Source organism: Bombus pyrosoma, linkage group LG3 (genome assembly GCF_014825855.1).
Source record: "Bombus pyrosoma isolate SC7728 linkage group LG3, ASM1482585v1, whole genome shotgun sequence".
NCBI classification, from domain to species: domain Eukaryota; kingdom Metazoa; phylum Arthropoda; class Insecta; order Hymenoptera; family Apidae; genus Bombus; species Bombus pyrosoma.
The window spans coordinates 14284624-14305953 of record NC_057772.1 but is presented as its reverse complement, the minus strand read 5'-3'; the positions used below and the strand labels follow the sequence as shown (position 1 = coordinate 14305953).

The following is a 21330-nucleotide window of genomic DNA, read 5'->3' as shown; positions in this document are numbered from 1 at the left end:
AAATTAAAAATAGTAATATGAATTATAAACGGTTTAAGAAATATTCGGTAAAATATTATCTAATATCGCTGAAACAAAAATTATCTATTATATATCTATATACACATATACGTACAGATGCAAATATAAATTGTGTAACCTCACATTTTTTAAAGGAGAATCTGTAAAATTTGTATATAAAAAGAATAATATAAAAATTTTTAAATATAACCATATAAATTAATAAGAATTACATATAACGTATTATCATAGATGTGTAAAATGATATACAGTGTAATTTATGCATATATTATGATACTAGTATTGTATCTATATCATACTTACATAGTATATATATATACACATACATAGATACATACATCATACACACATCATACACACATACATACATATATACATATCCTTTGTCAGTAAACTCTAAAATCTGTAGCACTCACATATTTTAAATTGATCTTACTCAACGTGTTTCGTATTCTGACGAAAAGAAAGATTATTAAATAACTTTAATTGTATGAAATATTTATCACATTGATTAATATTAAGTTGAGTTACATATTATTTTATATACGTATATATATACATATATAATACACAAGGCAATGTATATATATATATACATACACGCGCATATGCAGCATATAAACGCGTAGTAACATTATGTAGTAGGTAATTTATATATATATATTACCTACCATACATCAGAGTCAATATATATTAGAGTTAAATACTGGTAAAATTTTAGTTTATGTATTATTATTTCGTATATTACACAAAAATATTACCTCTAAACATATTCAATTTTTCTAACGTATGCTATTATAATAGTTTCATTTATAATAATTTCTCTTAAATAATTACTTTTAAATATAGAGTATATGCTACAGAACTTTACCACTATAAAAGTAAGCTATGCTAATTAAAATATGGAAGATATTTTATATGTAATGAAGTTTATTGTAACACTGCCTCGCTTTGTTTTGTCTGTAAAATGTTTCATCTATCTAACAGTATATAAATTTTTGTAATTATTCTCTATTTCTTAAACAATATATTAATAGAAATATATCTTATATATATATTTATAACGAATTTTTATTTTACTTTTTCGTATGCAACTATTTACTATTTCGTAACGTTATGTAATTCCAATTAAAATAAGTTATACGAAAATAATATTGTAACTGTTTAATCTCTCATGAATATTATTGATAATTATTAATACGTTACAATACAGGGTAAAAAACACAAGGAACGAATTCCATTTCTTTCCTTTTCCAAATTAAAATTAAAAAAAAAAGTACTGTAAAATAAAGAAAATCAAAATCAAAGAAAAAAGGTTGTATAAAATAAGAATACAGTATGTAGGAAAATTTAAGGAAAGGTGTTCTAGCAACGTGGTTCGGAATACACGATGTCGTACCCCCACCTCCCGACGAAAACTTAAAAATGCCGCCGCAGCGCAACCCGAATCGATATTCGCCAACGTAGTCACGTGACTGAGACTCGAGTGCTGGCAGCCAATCGGGATTTCGCTGGAATGAAGTTTGCTCTCCTTCTACAACAGAGCGACGACACGACATCTAACTTTAGGTAACTGGAACAACAGTTCGCGACTGGCAGCGCACCGGTTTATGTTTTGGCAATGTGTCTCGTTTTGAAGCCAGTAAGCCAGTTACGCGAGTGGTTTTGTGACACGTTTAACCGTTAAGCCAGTGAATACAAAGACAATATCACAATATCAGAGTGTGGAAAAGAATCAATTTGACGCTTGACATAATTTGTTCGTAATTTGTTTTTACCTGAAAAGGAGATAACGGCGGTGTGCGTGTGAGTATCGCTGATACTCGTATCGTGTCTAAGAAAAAGTAATAACTGTGATAAAGAGAGCAGAATCGAAAAGAAATCAACGATCGCAAGCGAGAAAAAGTTCAGAATAGTGAGGGGAAGTGCTGTTGGGGTGATAACAAACATCGAAGAAAGAGAAAGAAAAATTTACTACACATTGTACGCACGACACGCACGACGTACGCGTATGCACACGTATATAGATACGCGCGCTTGCGGGCGCGCTTACAGATACAGATACGTAATAACGTTATATACACGGGCAGTCAAGCACACGCACGCACACGCGCGCGCGCGTGCGCGCGTGTGTGTATGTACTCTATAGTAGATGAATATATACACGTATTTGTACATATATAGAAAGAGAAGAAGAAGAGAAGGACGGTGTGAGGGAGGTTAAAGGAGGGAGCTTGGGGAAGGAGCGAGGGAACGAGCGAGTAAGGGAGAGAAATATAGAGAACAAGAAAGAAGGAAGAAAGCGAAACGCGTGGAAGAAGGGAATTAGGAATCGAAAAATACGGTAGTTACATGTGATATGCGGTGTTTCGCGAGTGCTAAGCGATCCGCGTGGGACAGAAAATCGTAAAGCAAAACAATTGACGAACTTTCTCCCTTTTGTTTCGTTTTGTTAGTTAGAATGGGTTTACCGTTGCTGACAAATTTAATCAAACGATCGGTACGACAGAAAAGTAAACTGTTCAAGACTGATTATCGTCGATCTCGAATTAATATTTAAACGAAAGAATTGGAGATTGTACTTGAAATATGAATCGTGTATGGTACAAGATCGTTGAGTGCGAGGAAGAGGGAGAATAGCGGTGCATGGAAGAAAGGAAAAGCGAGAGTCAGAGGTGTGAAGAGATGATTCCATAAAGACGGACTGGAGGATATTGGGGAAGGGAAGGGAAGGGAAGGGAAGGAAAGGAAAGAAAAGGAAAGGGAAGGGAAGGGAGAGGAAGAGACGGTAAGGCAAAGGAAACGGGAAAGAAGAAACAAAGAGAAGAAAGAAGGAAACGTGCGCGAAATAATTGTGAAGGCTCGAAGTTTTTGAAAAACGTGTATATGTGTGTGCGCGTGTGTATATATCAGTGGGCAAGATGGAGGAAAGTCAGCTGTTGATGACGGAACTTCCGGCATTGACGCCAAGTCGCGGCACAACGTTGCTTCATCGTTCAGGACATTATTATCAATTACACCAGCCGCACCTGGCTGCGATACCGACGTCGCCGCAGAATCAGGGGATTCTTTACAACTCAAGTAACGCGCCGTCACATTATACCAGCGGTGCGACGACTGGCCTACCGGTGTACGCGCAAGGTCTCTCGTCGAGGCAACAACCGCAAGTAACTGCTCGTGGTACTGTCACAGTACCGAGCACACATATCTCCTGCCTGTATCCTGAAATATTGGCGCTGATCTTTAGCTACCTGGAGGTCAGGGATAAAGGACGCGCTGCCCAAGTATGTACCGCGTGGAGAGACGCGGCATATTACCGGTCTGTCTGGCGAGGGGTTGAGGCCAGGTTACATCTAAGAAAGCAGGCCCCGGCATTATTTGCTAGCCTGGTAAGAAGAGGGGTAAAAAGGGTCCAGGTATTGTCATTGCGAAGAGGCCTCGGCGATGTTTTGAAAGGCGTGCCGAACTTGGAGGCCTTGAATCTTTCAGGTTGCTATAATATCACCGATGTAGGCTTAATCAACGCTTTCTGTCAAGAATATGCCACGCTTATCGAACTGAATCTTTCACTGTGCAAACAAGTGTCGGATATTTCTCTCGGTAGGATAGTACAGTATTTAAAAAATCTCGAGCATTTAGAACTCGGTGGTTGCTGTAACATTACAAACGGAGGGCTTCTCTGTATAGCATGGAATTTGAAAAAGTTAAAAAGACTCGATTTACGAAGCTGTTGGCAAGTATCTGATTTGGGTATCGCTCATTTGGCTGGTGTAAATCGAGAATCAGCCGGGGGAAATCTCGCGTTGGAGCATTTGAGTCTTCAAGATTGTCAGCGGTTGAGCGACGAAGCTCTCAGGCACGTGTCGATCGGTTTAACTACCTTGAAATCCATTAATCTTTCATTTTGTGTGTGCATTACCGATTCGGGGTTGAAACATCTGGCCAAGATGTCTAGCTTGCGCGAACTGAATCTTCGATCCTGCGATAATATCTCCGACATCGGTATGGCTTATCTCGCGGAAGGTGGCAGCAGGATTTCCTCGTTGGATGTATCGTTCTGTGACAAGATTGGAGATCAAGCGCTCGTTCACATTTCCCAAGGATTGTTTAATTTAAAATTACTTTCTCTCTCTGCCTGTCAAATCAGCGACGAAGGTATCTGTAAGATTGCAAAGACCTTGCACGATCTCGAAACACTGAACATCGGCCAGTGCAGCAGATTAACGGATAAAGGACTCTACACCATTGCCGAGAGTATGAAACATTTGAAATGTATCGATCTTTATGGATGCACCAGGATAAGTACCAACGGTCTAGAAAGGATTATGAAGTTGCCGCAATTGAGTACGTTAAATCTTGGTCTTTGGCACGTGCGGTGATGGCTTTTTCTCAACCGTACTACATGCACTATTTGCGTCCCTATATTCGTACGAGTATTCGACGAACGTGTTTCCTCGGTGCCTGCGAAACATCGCCGGATGCCATGCCGATTTTATACTTGTATTTCTCCTAATTATTTTCTTTTTTAATTCTTTTCTTTTTCTTTACCAACGCCCCTAACACTTCCTCTCCATCCCACCCCGCCTACTCTGCGTCTTCTTACGTACTACTTTTTATACGCTATCCTATCAAATCACTTATGGACAGCAGTAGCAACAGCAGCAGATTCCTCGTCTTTTTTTCCTTTTTGATCATGCGACGATTGTGTAAGGTGTCTCACACTCATTTTTTCTTCTTCTCTTGCCATCCTTGCGTATCGTGTCAAAGACAAATTTTCACACTTTTCGATCATTAATGTTACAAAGTGACAAACAAGGTTCGTTAATCATCGGTTTGATATACTTTATTTTTCAGAACAAAAACTTTTTCTCAAATTTTCAGTGCTTCGTTCATCCCGCACTTACTGCGAAATCGGCATATCAATATTCAATATATTTATATCATTGGAAACTAATTTCATTTACGACAGATATGCAGCATTCGCGTATGTTCAAAAACTCATTCGTTTCTTTAATCGTACGTTTGTTTCCTTGGTCATAACCTTATCCGAATTAAATGTCGAAGATTTAGTGACACTCTAGTCTAACGTTTACGCTCTTTTCGTGCTTTCCAAAGCGTTCTGCATATGCACGCAATGGAAAACGCGTATCGAGCTGTTTCTTTATTTCTTTATTTCTTTATTCCATTATCGTGTCAATAAATATGCTTATTTTCTTAAATATACATACATATTTACATACATATGTACATACGAATCTGATATGTAAATCTTTGTCTCTTTAACGAACGAAATATCGTAACAATTTAACCAAGATGTTATACTTGATCGATTAGAATCATCCGCCGCTCTCTCAGTCTCTTTGCAATATTTTATACATTTTTCATCTTCTATGCATACGTTATATATATGTATTTGTATTTACACGCATATACGCGCGTGTACACAACATTACATGCATGAAGTAGGTAATCGGTCAAATATTTTCTGTTACCAAACGTTTTGTCGTCGTAATTGCGTATTGTTTTCGATTGATCTCTTTGTACGAACATTACAAAGTCTTTTACATAAAAATACCCAAGTTTCTCAATTTATTTCTTAAACATAATTTCACGTAGATACTTTTAGTTGAAACCTTACTAGTTACTCATTACCACCTGTTATATTTTTTATTCATGTGCCTTCTATAACGAGATCGTTGTATTTGCTATTTGAGCGAAGATCTTTTTGTCGAATCATCGTAATTATCTAACATACTACGCATACCAAAGAATACGGAGATTAGAATAATACTATAATCGCCTGATTCGTTCGTTTTCAACGTGATTCGATTATTTTAATATGAGATAGTATGTAGAGACACACTCGTTATGTTTGCCTGATTAACGAAAATCGTTGCTTTTTTCTTCATAATATAAGTTCGAATTTAGTATCATAGTAAGAAAAATGTTATCGAATACATACGATTTGCTAAACTTCAGGTTATATGATACGATTATTTTGTCTGTACAGATATTCCATAATATTAAACATGCTTTTATTTTATATTGATATTGAAACATATATCTGTTCCTTAAAAGTATATAAATACATACAAGCAAAGAGAAGAAAAAGAAACGAGAAAAAGAGGTGAGCGTGAGGAATGAAAAAGATTAGTACGTTGTATTATATCTGATTTAGCAAATTTTCTATTGTTGTAGGCAAGAATTAGGTGATATTCTATATACGAATTGAACAAGTTAAAAATAATGTGTAGGTATAAAACAAAGTATGCATATAGCAATAAACAAAATCAAATTTAATAGCATATAATTTAATCGTATCAATTTCATTGGTCCGGACAAGTTACAAACAGAATATGTATTAGAATTAGAAGAAGCAATCTGCGTTGTTATGTCAATGTTGAATTCGAATGAAATAGCATAATTCGAATAACAAAATTATTTGTTTTAACGTTTTATTTGATCATGATAAATCTAAGTATATACGTCCATGTGTCCATCTTTTCGGAGGATGTCATATTTCGCATAATTTTATTTAAAACGTATATATTGGGTTTTTCCTTTTTAATTTCTATATTGTGCATTTGCACTTTTTGTTATTTGTAATCGGAAGAAATTACAATTACTATTCGCGTAGATAGCTTATCGAAAAAGTTATAACGCATTTGACTAGGATTTTTAGATGCATTATCGTTAAGTATCTTTATATTAGTTTTTTAATGTTATGTTCGACTATTATTGTTATGGATAAAGACAGATAGTAAATTCTGAAGAAAATTAAGTATTGATGATGAAGTAATTATTAAATATGACTTTAGCAATGCTCATCATTTGTATCAGAACTATACAATCTAATTTTTACTTTTGATAATACATGTACACGATTTTTATCTCTTTTAATGATTTATATAACTCTATTTCTTTACACTCTAAGCAATTAATTATATATTTCTTTTCTATATTTATATATCCGTGTGTGCAGTATTTTGTAACTGCTTTGTGCGCAACTCTAACATTAATGTTTCCGTTTTCTGCTTTATTTGACTTTCTTTTTAAATATTTTGATCGATAGATCTAATACATCTATGTACGTATATATTTTAGTTCTATGTTCTTATACTAAACTAACATATATTTTTGCATTAAAAAAATATAGGTATTTAAAAACGGCAAAAATGTAGGAAAAAAGGAAGCAGTAATATTAGTTGACATGAATATGTTACACAAATTTGTACAAAAATTGGTTTCTCAGTCATGTATTCGAATAGTAATAAAAACAGTTCTCAGTATCAATGACCTTTTCAAAGTACTACATGAGTATATGATATATATTGTATTTAGAATGTTAACCAATAGGAACTTTTTTACTAATAATGTAATACAAACGACACATAGTTAGTTGGTATTTATTTGTAGCCAAAAGTAAAACTTTGTTTCGCATATAAATCCATTCATGTTTTAAAATTTGTTATACAAAGTACCTTTGTGAATGATGATCTGTTAAAAAGAACGTGGTTAAGTTTACAAATATATCCAACTGAATGATGAAAATAATTCAACTTATTCTGTTTTTGATTGGTGTATCTTGATACTTTCCGAAGCCTTCCACCACCGTGATGGAATTAGACTTCACAAAACATTATAAATACATCTTATAGTATAAAAAAAGAATCTTACAAATTTGAAAATCAAAATGCTATATTTTCGATCATTATAACTAAATAAATAATTTTTCATGCTTAACACGTTGACTGCCAGACGAATTTTCCATGGTTTGCCTAAGGCGCCGACGTGAACTTTTCATTATTAGATGCATATTATGTTGTTATTATTACGATTGTCCTTTTTTCAAACAACCGCGCTATGTACTTTTAATATTTGCTGCGTTGCCGGTCACCGGTGGCCCCCACGACGCTGCAGCCAAATCGAGTGCCGGTCACCGGTGACCTCCATGGCAGTCAACGTGTTAAAGTGTTCTTATAATAAACAAAGAAAACAGCGAAGGATACTAGGCCTAAAAGGTTATTTTTGAGATGAAACACCAACTTTCAATCGTTTTTTTATTCTGAATTTTTACATACTTTTTCAAGTTATAATTCTATTTAATGAATTTTATTTGGTCAGTTAATATAAGAGCTGCTTCAAAAACGTGTAATAAAAAAAATTTAACGCCTCTTTTTAAGTTCTGTCTTTTCTAAGATGTATCTTCTAGTGGCCATTTTATATTTATATTTTCAAAATGTTTTGTCGTAACTCTACACGTTGTTAAAGTAAAAAGATTGCATGTATCTATATTTTCGACTAGAATATTATTAAATATTTCTAACAATCGTTCATAGACACGTTTGTATTTACGTACTCAACATAAAAATGAAGAAAATGCTGAATCTTTATCATTCGTTGCTACATACGTACATCGCATGTTTTCAAAAAAAACTTATGCAAATAATTTGAAAAATGTTCATTTACAATTTTACCAATAGATGCAGCACAGATTTCAATTTTCAATTAATACAAATCAACTTAATTATGAGTATATACTAGCGCTCTTACTATTGCTCTGATCTACCGAATGTGATACTCGGGTACTCACTGAATTCACATCCAGGTATCCGAATATAACTGAGTACTTGGTTACTCGCTCGATTTAGATCCGGTGTGGTATACTTCTGAGGTACAAGGTCTTTTGCCGGGTGATAATAAAGCGTCCATAACGACAACAATAATAACAATAACAATCCACGAATGGATTGGTCAAAATAAGGACACCTTTCCAACGCCGCTACTAAGGAACTTGCCACATTCTAAAAAAAGTTAATAAGAGAAACTCTTTCGGGATGACGCGAGAAGGTGTCACCCTGAACTTTATTCATGCAGGATCCACTTCGCGCCTCACTCGGATAAAAGTATGACAGTATTCGCACCGTTCGATGTAGAAAGCCGAGATGAGCTATGTATACATAGACATATTAGTTGACAGTTTTCTTCTTCGTTATCATTAGCCCACAGACAGTCGTTATATAAAACAATAAATAAGTTAGTCATAGCCATGAGATAGTTTTTATTACAGTTACTCGTTAAAATTGAGGTTGTCTAAGGAATAAACGATTTGAATAAATAAACAATGTAATTAACGATCACCTTACGTGATCATAGGCCATGATGCTAGTTTATAATTTCTAAGGACGTCTTCTTTGTCTTCCTTGATGATTTAGAGCACTGCCCTTTGCATCGGATCATCACTGGTAGGACAACAGCTGTAGCTGCATTTATTCTTCGTTTAATGAACTTCGCGGTATCTTTGTACTTTTAATTTTGTCCTTGTACACATTATTCAAGTTATTTTTGTCTTCATAGCATACTTTAACGTCCACTGTAAACCGTAACACGATCTGTAATGACTGCATCAGACTGACACAGCTGACTCATTACATTCATTGGTTCTTTGAATATCGTGCACCGTTTAACAGTTTTTTTCGATGATCAAGTCGTACACCTCGTTGTGTCTTCTTATCCTCTACGTCTTTATATTCATTATTATACATGCCTAATATGTAGCCCTGGTAAACCCTAGGCTTGGACTTCACATCTTCTGCATCTGAAGTGAATACTGTATCTAACTCTTTTTAAAACCACCCTCGTCCCATATGTATTCGTTCGAACCGGTATTGCATCTAGATATCTGGACTTTTTCAAGAGATCGGGTTTATAGAGCCAGGAATTACACATACTATCCCCGAAAAATTCTTGAATCTTCTGTCCTTGGGAGACTAGTCGCCTCTATTTCTCTGTATCCGCGTTTTTCAGGGCTCTCCGCTTGGCCTCGGCATCCTGCAAATTGGTGGGTCACTATAAATCCATAGATGCGGCGTATTTCTTAACAATACTATATTAATATTATTAATATTAAACTTGGTTTCCTTAAGCTAAACTCAAATATATAAGAAAAGCTTCATATATATTTGAATAATCATGAAAGAAAAGTTGAACCCGGATACTCCAGTACTCATGCTTATATTTAGATAGTGCGGATGGTAAAAGCCCTAGCATATAACTTAACTCATTTTTGCACAATATGTTTTGAACAATATAATATTTGAACTTTAAAGAATTATTAGTATTTTGTCTCTAAATCTTTGGCTTTTAAAACAGCATTAATTGATATATTTTCCGTTAAATTTCGATAATATTTAATATCGTTGGTTTTAAATCTAGAATCGTATAAATCGCTTATTCGTATTTTTGATAATTATAATTTCCGACAGGGTTTAGATTAAAATTTTATGTTGACTAATTCAAACTAGAAAGTTGTTGAGTTTTTAGCCAATTCTGTATGGCTTCTCGGTACATTTTTCAATGAACGGTAATATAATAATTCCATTCAGAGTATTAGTATTATTATTAGTGTACTAGTGATACTAGTACAAAGTACTATTATTAACTTTTATCTCATCAAATTAGATAATTCGTTTTTGATAAAATACTATTCAGTTCTAATATTTCCTTGCAGATACTAAATGATGTTTAATATTCTCCTTTCATAACATTAGCTTTTTCCTTTTTTTTGAAAGTTATATATATATAATTAATTACATGCTATAATTATTTTGTTACAACATTATGTTGTTATTAGTTTTTTACTAATTCGATATATTACTTGTTTTCATAAATTCATTATGATAACGATATAATATATATGTATAATATATCGTTATATATATAATTATGAAAACAAGTAATATATCGAATTAGTAAAAAACTAATAACAACATAATCTTATAACAAAATAATTATAACATGTAAGGAACAAATATTTAGAATCGAATTGATAGTTTACACATTTTCTTATAGATTTTCAAAGTTGTTTTTCTCAAAGTCAAATATTTTTTTGAAAGCTTCTTTTTCTAGCGTGTTATTTCTACTTGCTATTTCTGACATCTTTTTTGTTCATATTAATAATGATCAGTATCCGTTATTTACATTCAGACAATTGAAAATATAAAAAGAAGATGTAAAATGTATTCGAATGATATAGGAAATTATGTAATTTTCTAGAGGAGAACTCTAAAAATGAAGGAACAACGTTTGTTGTTTAAATGTTTTTATGTTAAAGTTGGGTTATTATCCACAAAATAGGACGTGTTAATTTTGAATTCATTAATTATCATGATACTACCGATAATGCATGCTTACGTTCTAACAAATAATAAATTTGTTAGGAACAGCTAGTCAAATGCACAGACATTTTTGTTTGAATTAGTGTATATCAAATATTTGTCAACCTACGACTAATAATAAGTTAAGAGATAAAGTGCAGTTGATTTATATTTTTAAATTATAATACTTTTACGTATTGAATTTTATTTAATTTTTATTGATAACAAGTATGTATATTAATTCGTTTTTTTACATTGACTTGTTATTTTCATATTTGGCAAATTTATCTCATTTCGATGATGATAAATTGATAGTTGTAAATAACTTCTGTTCCTAAGTATTATTTTACAACAGTTGTATGTTACCATGCTCATTTAAATCAACAGTCTCTAAAGGATGCATATCTAATATCTAGAAACGTATATACATGCATATATTTGTGTACGCCTTGTTTTTGCAGGTCAATTTTTTATATTGAATGTTTGTAAAAAGGCTATCTTATTACTCATTTCAAATTGAGAAATTGTAAAATACAACTTTGTTATAGAAAATTATACGTAAATTCATTGTGACAGTTACTAGCAGCTGTTGCTATTAGCCGTTACTGGCATGCAGAAACATGGCAAATATCTTTATAAACAATTATTAACGATTCACTATTGACGTTGAACGTGTTGACACTGCGAAAAGTAATTGCGTTTGTTAATATTTTATAATATATTTCTTTAAATGTTAATACATTTCATTTGTATTTTTACAAATATGTTTTTTTCAATATCCTACATACACTCACTCATGCCCACGCCCACTCACATACATAATTATTATTATTTTTGCGATATTTTTATGTATGTATATAATTTTTATAAAATTCTTCATACATTATATTTTTTTATTATATGCACTGTACTGTAGTTGCACGTATATCAATTATATTATATCAAATTTTTTCCTTTTATGTTTCGTAAATTCTTAAAATTAATGTAAATTTCTTAAAATCACATTTATTCTTTTCGATCGGTTACGGTAGAAGAAGTTTGAATTAATTATGATAATTTAAATATTGAATCGCTGGAAAGCCTTTATTATACCAGGCATATAAACCACGTAATAGGTAACTAATAAAAGATAAATTGGTAATTTTAAACGGAAAGTAATAGTCTCTGATAACACAGATAATATTACGTCAATTATGTGTTCTCCGTATTGATGATACATTTAATATAGTACGAATTCGCTAAAGGATTACAAGAAAAATACAATTTTAGGAGCTAAAAACAGTATTCTGAATCTACTGGCGAGCCTGTATGTTCGTCAAAATTAGTGAATACGAATCGAGCCATAAACATTTCGACAGTGTGACTGATCTTGCTATTTTCCTACATCTATAGATTAAGCATATACATACATACGTATGTATCGAGTCTACATACATACATACGTTGTTACTGAATTAATTTTATAGTTCTTCAAAAAGAGTTTACGAACCAATCCGAGCCGAGTCGAGCTGAATCATGTCGAAACAAATTCATTTTTCCTTATTCAATGCTATATTTATTTACAACGAACAGGAAAGTTAAATCGAGTCATACGAGTCTTGCGTTTTAATATATTGTGCCGTAAAAGTACGTGTATTTAGAATTCTTGTATAACAACTCTAAAGTCAACTGATAATATGGAACTAAACTTTCTTGAGATGTAAGAAGACATTCAATTATAGAAAACATTTTTTATTGTTTATCGGACAGTGTACAGTGTACAATCAATTACTATTGGCGTGGGATGTAGCATTTGTCATATTCATTAAAAGACAAAAAATGAACAATTTTCGTAAAGTTAGATAATTTGTACTAGCATTATACTTATTTCTAAAAAGAACATCGAGAATTGAAAAAGTTCTAGTTTGGAAGTAAAATGAACTTTTTTCGACAGGTAAGTTGACTTTATATAAGTCATATAATAGATATAATTTTCAACGAAGTTTATTATAAAATGAGTAACCTTCGTTTGGAATTAATCACCTTATTAATTTTCAGTTATTCTTGCACGCCAATTTAGAAAAAAATAATTTCGCGAAAGCAAGTTTAAACTTCTAATGATATTTTTCTAGAAAAACAAGAAAAACAAAAATTTTTAGATGAGTTAGATGTCTATAGTAGAAAAATCAATCAAAATGTTAGTTTACTACTTTGATTTATTTGTATTTTGTATGCGAGAGCCTCTTTAAGCTAAATGCTGAATAAACGCGCTTACAATACTCTTAACTTTAGTTCATTGTTCGGTTCATACGTTATAGGTAAACAGATTTATTAATTAGACCTTAGATTTAGGAATTAAACTTACTTCCAGCTAATATTTACTTTTCTTTTCCTTATTTCCATACCTTACTCTTACAAACAATATTCTTTTCTTCTCTCTTTCTTAAGTACGTCGATAGACCTTGTGTGACATATTTGTCCTATATTCTATTATATCTAACTCTGTTTATTTTTCTATTTTTCTGTTTTTGTATACACATCTTTTTCCTTGCCAGTTAATTCCTGGCTTGTGTTTATGTTTTCTTCTTAATTGTTTAATCTTACCTAAAGCTCGTATTCGGTCCTTCTTCAGTATTCTTCTTTACTCGCACCTATTTTTCTTTTCTCTTTCTTTCTTTTTTATACATTCAGAAGTTCAAAGCTCCCCTCCTGTGATTTTTATTCTTACCTTTTTTCTTTTTGTCTCTTTTAACATTATATATTTTGGAGTGCTCCTATATATTATAGCTCTACGTAGTACCTATTTTGTGCATGTATTTTGTCTGTATTCTTCTTATACTTTTTTCTTTCCCATTCTCAAACCTCCGATACCTATGTTACTACCGATTTTTATTACTAAAAATGGTTTTATCATTCATCTAAATTTGTTGGATTTTCGGTATTTAAACGTTTTTATATCCTGTAGTTTTCTTTCTATACCCATTTTTTTTTGTTTCTTTCCCCTCCCTTTCTTTCTACATATTATTATTCCTTGCTTTTTTACATTTAAGTTTAGATTCCTTTTGTATGGGAAGTTTTTACACGTTTTTCACTTTTCACCAATTTCTCCCTCGGTCATCTGCCACAAACGCTGTACGATTCATATGCCTAAATATATTAATGATAATTATTAAATATATAATATAATTCATTGGATTGGGTATAAATTTTTAATCGGTTTCACACGCTTTGAATTAATTTTCTCGTGTATTCATGTATTAATTTCTATAGTGTTATAAAATTATTGACAAACAGAATTTTACTTTAGATGCTTATATGCCTAAGTAATAGGAACTAATTGAAATAAAGACGTCAAGGACTATCATGAAATATGTTTATTCAAAAAATTCAGTTTTAATTTTAACTTTTTTAGTCCACTAGTCCATAAATAAACAACTTTCAATGAATTTAACTGTTTTGTTTATAAAATGAAGTTTATACATTAATTAAACATTAAAAAAAGAAATATTAAAGTAGTAATTATCTTAATGTAATTGCAATTCTTGCCAAATTTGGACACCATAAAAAATTGAAATAAAATAAATGATTCCATTATTAGTGAAATTATTATTACTTGAAAGAAAAAAACGCCACTTGTTAATGCTCATTAATACCCATTGGCTCTTTTTTCATTTATTATGTATGTATTTTAATATACGTAATATAAAATCATCTTATAAAATCGCGGAGTCTTGGAAGTGCATAATTTTTTTAGAACTGTAAAGTCTTGGTATCTAACAATTCTGTATATGCTTTGTTGGGAAATTCAAACTTCCCTTTCTTTGTTTTATTGTCTCGTCTTCTTTTTTATTGGCGATAACACTGCTTAATTAACAGCCATTATAAACAGCTGGGTAAGAAATAAACCTAGGTTTATCACATAATATTCGTAATTCTCTTACTTGTTGAATGAAAAATGGACATATGGACATAGACATATGGTCTTGACAAATCTTTCTCGCAGGAAGAATGTTCATTCCCTTATATGTTGATTTACCTTTACAACTTGAAGGGCTTACTTCGTACATCTCGCAGTATATTGACCCAATCTTTTGGTGACTCCATCTTCGTCTTCTGATTAACTCCATATTTTTATCGTATTTTAAATATGAATGTCATCTAATAGAGAAAGTAACATGAATCGAATTCAAATTTTTTAACTCGTGAACAATACAAAGAAGATATTTGGGTACGATTAGTACAACAGAAAATGGGTGGATTCCTTATGAAAAAGCCAATCGAAGATATAGAATAACGATTTTTTGTTTGCCACTAGGTTTTCGAGAAAATTAAATTTGAAAATTCTTCGTATACGTGAGTACTTGCCACGCATTTGGCTTAAGTGAATGCATTATACGCTAGTATTATATTTTGACGATATTATGAAGGAGATTGATTAATTTTATTTTAGCGGAATTAAAACTTACATTAACACTATGTTTACGGGACCCGTCAATTTGACGGATTTCGAACTTCGAAATAAAATATCTAAAAAATCATAGCACCAATTTTAACCATTTTGCATCGTAAATTAATAAATTCATCTAAAGAATTTATACACAAAATTATTTTTTCCTAGGCCTTCTAATTTTTGAAATCTGTATGTAGTATATCTATCTCTACGGCATCCGTCAAATTGACGGGTAAACGAAAATACGCATTTTTTTTTAAAAAATCGATTCATTCAAATTAAGTCTGAAAGGAACAGTATTAGGCTTCACGTTTAAATAAATTGTTAATGAATAAAAAGTCTTTTTTTTTTAAATTATCACTAAAAAAATAACATTATCGGTACAGGGTAATCATATCTATTGAGCACATTTTTTACAAATATACTGAATGTTGTTTGTGCATTTTCTGCATACGATCTTTTTGCAATATATACAATAATTATTACTTCTATTTTTTTTGCAATAACCCACTTGGCAACTTTTTCGCACTTCTGACGTTGGAGGTGACAGAAATGAAGCGTCTGATCTTTGGCTAATGTTCTTTTTGTTTTCTCCAGCTAATTCCTCGGCTAAACAAAATATGAATTTCTTTCTGGATATTTTCGATCCGGTGCACTCTTTATATAATATCCACGCGTTTATCGCTGCCAAATCCAAAATATTGAAAAAGACTTGAAGGGGCCATCGGAAACTCCCTGCTTTCACACTATATTTGCGTGCCATTTGATCAACGACGTCCACACCAAACTTTGTTTTATTGTAAGAAGCAATGGTTTCTGGAACACGTTTATAATTATCTTCTACTCGTACACCTGTATGTTTAGTGCTTAGAAGGAGGACTTTTACTTTAGGTTTACTTTTATACACAGTAAGTGTGCAGTTTTCTGATTTATATAAATCTGACGAAAACAAAGTCACCTTGTCCTTTTTTTCCTTCGTTGGTTTTGGCAGTTCTCTTTTATTCGATCGGATCTTCCCAACCAAAGTTGTTTTTTGTGCAAGCAATTTTTTAGCTAGCGGGATGCTTGTAAAGAAATTGTCTGTCGTTATATTTCTGCCTCGTAAATATGGTTCGGCTAATTTTAGTGTTACAAACTCGCCCAACGGTATTGAGCATCGAGTTTCATCTTTCTCCATATAAGGAAAACCATTCAAAACGTATTTTGTTTTTTCGGATATCAGCGCAAATTTGTCTGTTTGTCTCTTGTTTTAGGGATTTCGTCGGCATAGACATAAGCGATTTCGTTGAAGACGAAAATAAACACTCAGGCCATACAATCCGATTGAGAGATGCCGAACAATGCCATACAATCGATATCAATTGCGATTGAGAAATGCCGAATGGGAGGCATCTTAGTAAAGACTTATTTTTCATTATTATATTTACTATTGGAGGAATCACTTTACGAACGAAGCAAACATATAAGGTTTATTTCTGAAATCAGCTAACCCGTCAATTTGACGGGTCTCATAGAGATACTACATACAGATTTCAAAAATTAGAAAGTCTAGAAAAAAATAATTTTGTGTATAAATTCTTTAGATGGAATGATTAATTTACGATGTAAAATGGTTAAAATTAATGCTATGGTTTTTGAGATATTTCATTTCGAAGTTCGAAATCCGTCAAATCGGCGGGTCCCGTAAACCTAGTGTTAATGTTATTGTTATTTTTTTAGTGATAATTAAAAAAAAAGACTTTATTTATTAATAATTTATTTAAACGTGAAGCCTAATATCGTTCCTTTCAGACTTAATTTGAATAAATCGATTTTTTAAAGAAAAATGCGATTTTCCTTTACCCGTCAATTTGACGGGTGCTCGTAGAGATAGGTATATACGAAACGCCCGTAAATCTAGTGTTAATGAGGAAATTATCGAAATTGTCGCGCGTCTTGCCGTAAACGAATTGCTTGTTGAATCATGGAAACATAGACTAATGCCAATGAATTTTGAGTTCTTATTTCTTCAGATGTTTTATAATTATTCATGATTCCTATGCTATTCGACATACACGAATTCTTTCATGCCACTCCATGAAGAAATGTGCAATGAAGTGAGGTCCGGTGATTTGCTGGCATACAAAATCAATTTTCTGCTAAAACCAAGAATGACATTGCTAATGTTTACATGATCATAAACACATGAACAAGCCAATCTAATACCATTATAGTAGTATCGATTAAGTCAACAGCGTGGCGAATGCCCCTGTACACGAAGAATTTTCAAACTTAATTTTCTCAGAAACGAGGCCGCAAGCAAAAAAATCGTTATTCTATATTTTCGATCGATTTTTTCATAAGGAATCTACTCATTTTCGATTGTACTACTTGTACCAAAACACCCTGTATAATGAAGTAATCTAACTACAGTGACATTCTCGTTCTGCCCGTCACATCGCGTTTGTTGAATCACAAAAGATAATGTAAATAAGGGACATTTTGCTACAAAATATTGTATTAAAAGAAAAAGGGATCGAAGAAACTCTATCTGAACCTTTCTCTCCAAAAACTTTAGATACGTAAAAATCAGATTTTCCTGAAGTAAATGTACGAACGATGAACGAGAAATCTGTCTCCTGTAATAAACATCATTCTCCGTTATGTTAGGCAATGAAATATTTTGTTTTAGAGTACATTTCTATTGTCTCGAAGTTGAAGTTGTTCCCGAACTCTCACCTACATTCGAGCAGTCCGTTTTCTCTCATAAAATAAACATAAACTTGATATGAAATATTTTAATCATCATAAGAGATCTCAAACATTTTAGAAACATTCAACTTTCAAATATGTATATATAATTTTTTAGAGTTTTATAGAGTATAGTGATTCAGTCTTCTTCAAAAGGAAGCAATGTGTTCTCAGATTCGCTTTCTTTTAATTTTAATTTTCATTTAATTTCTAATGTTCTGAAGAGTGTTGGTCTCTTTTATCGAGTGTAGGTGTTTTATCAATTTTAAGATACCTTCGCATGTGCTCTAATGCATGAATCGGAATAAATCGACATAAACAGATGTCTATTTCTTGAACAATATTTTCTCCTTTCATTCCGATTTTACATCATGTTACAATGACTTTTAACAATAAGAGACATGCGTTGATTGAATGTAGACTGCTAAATTTATCGCAATAGCTTGTCTTCCTTCAGCACTTGTAGTTTTAAAACAGTTTAGACCTTCACATCTGAAGTTTTCGTTTGCTTCGTGGAATTAAAGTCTTAGCCTTTTCACAATTGTTATAAACTAATTGTCACTCAAAATCGGTCTATATATTTTGCATCTCTTCTGGCTCCTCTTTGGCATCGCTACTTTACATTCGATTCGATCTTTTCATCTGAACTCACATCGTATGGAAAATCACGATAACAAAAGATAAATATGATTCTTTATACACTACAATCCACCGCAAATAAAAATAGTTTTTCCATAGTGATAGAATCTTACGCTTGCTAGACAAAGAGAGCTATAAAACGGAGAATCACGAAAAATGAACATTCTTTGTTCCTGCTCCTTGCCCTTCAAATACGATTATAACAGTAAAGAGGAAAGTGAAATAAGAAAGATAAATAAATAATAATAAGGGCATAAGGATATATGAGTAATAAAAAAAAGAATAGTTGATAAAAACGCTAAGGAGAAAAGGAAATATTAATGATAATTGTAAAGAAAATTTGGATATACACGTAGTAACGCCCGAATTAAAGATTGTTCACGTGTGATCAGCGATGGGAGGAAGGAGAACGTGCGCAGATTTTTATAAGATAAGCATCCCGAGGTCGAGTAACACAGTAGAGCCACACGATGGTGGTGACATTTCCTCTTGAATGTTAGGTGACGCACGCGCAATGACGCCTGTTATGTTACTTCGTTGTTCTCGCGTGATCCAGCAGGTACAACCTCGTTGACCAACGTTACATGTGCCTCTAATTCGTATTCTCAAAAACGCACGCATAATGTCACTGTGTGTATCGGAAAATGCGGGATGGTACATCAAAGAGATTTTCTTTTTTATAGTCTTTTTTTCGTAACATTTTCCCTTTTTTTTAAATTTTATTCTGTTATAAAAGCATATTAACAACGTGTATATATAGCATACAAAATACGACTACCAGTCGACAGTAGATTATTGTGGGGTAAAACATTATATACGGATTTTAATAGTTCGATGAATTGAGATCCCAAGCGTGCAAGTTGTTCAATTCGCTGTTGAATTTTGCAATATTGCTTGTAGCAATCTGATGTTAAGTATTCATGTCAGACATATAGTTATGTACTTTAAAGCGACGAACGGATTGTGGAATTTATAAATATTTTGATTTCACAACGGCGTAACGTGTACGAGTACGAGTATTTTTCTGACGTTACACCTGCAACGATTTGTTTAAATTTCCATTTTAAATACATCAAAATGAATTGGTGTTTTGTAATAAACGATATATAAATTAGAAGCTTAACTAATAAAGTTATATACAGGGTGTTCATCGTAATGGTTGCCACGATTCTTCTGGTATTTCCAGTCATCTGATAAGAAAATGTTTCGAACGAAAATTAGTCAGCACTTATTGTCAATTGGCAACAAATTGCAAAAATAGAAATAGTTGTAAATTTGTTGATTCAACACAAGATCGAAATTTGCCTGAGTCTGGATCTTCTTTAATAATACTATTCGTTTCTTAATATCGAAGATGACATCGAGAGGAATTTAACGATTTTATGAACAATTGCTTTTCTCTAGCAACGTTATGAGAAGATCAATCTAAAGTGTAACAAATTTCCTCATTAACAAGTAAGTCAGTTATGGAAGTATCCAGTAATGCTTTCTATTGAACCAATTAAAAATGCTTTTCAATCAATAGTTCAATTTCTTCGTCTTCTAATAACAAAAAAGTCGTCTTGCAGTCGCGTCGTCAAATATGCGCACGTCCATATAAGCATTATCAACAAATTCTCTTTTCGAAAACGACAAACTGTCGCTAGTGTGTGCGTAGTTTTACTAAATGCAAACGGTATAAATGTATTTGTCAAAGATTGTCTCTCTTGCCATGGTACATGTTTATACTGTTGTAATAAGTGTATTTTAAACTTGTCAGTTTAGTAAAAGCGATGTTTATTTGTTATAGTTGATATATTATTATTGTACTGTGTATACAGAATATATGCACGGAAAATAGCGGATTTGTACAGACAACGATATTCGGATTATCTCAATTACAGAATACTAATATATATGTATTTTGTACTAATATATGTATTTTTGACTGCTTCTCTTAAGAAATTATTGAGGAAACACAGCCCTGTTGAATTCGCTCCGCATAGTCATTAACATTAGATAAAAGATATCATATGGTGTTATGTAAAGAAGTAAAAGTTTACTTAATTTGAACTATCAGAGTTTATACGTACATGGTAAGTCAATAAGCAGAACTATCTAGAATAACTCGTTACCTATTGGTTTCATCGAAAAACGTTTTAAATGAATTATGTTGGAAAAGACAACTGACGTTGTCTTTGTCCTTCATACGCTAAATTTAACAAATTAAAGTTAAAATATCTGTCAAACTAATGGCTTTTCGGTATAAATAAGTTAATACCTTTTGGTAGAGAATGTCCAGCAGGATCGATTAATGTCGCAGAAAATATACGGTACCATTTAAAAAATTCAAGGTCATCTTGACATGTCAAAAAA

General features: G+C 32.2%; 1 protein-coding gene across 1 annotated transcript; it reads left to right on the top strand.

Annotated features, from left to right (window-relative positions):
* Nucleotides 1-1619: 1619 nt before the first annotated feature.
* Nucleotides 1620-7855, top strand: LOC122565771 (F-box/LRR-repeat protein 14). Its single transcript, XM_043722090.1, has one exon. It carries the CDS (start codon nucleotides 2943-2945, stop codon nucleotides 4398-4400), a length of 1458 nt encoding a protein of 485 aa, XP_043578025.1. The 5' UTR covers nucleotides 1620-2942; the 3' UTR covers nucleotides 4401-7855.
* The last annotated feature ends 13475 nt before the right edge of the window (nucleotides 7856-21330 follow it).

Excerpts from the sequence above, each read along its gene's own strand:
- LOC122565771 (XM_043722090.1), top strand. The coding sequence starts at position 2,943 with ATGGAGGAAAGTCAGCTGTTGATGACGGAACTTCCGGCATTGACGCCA.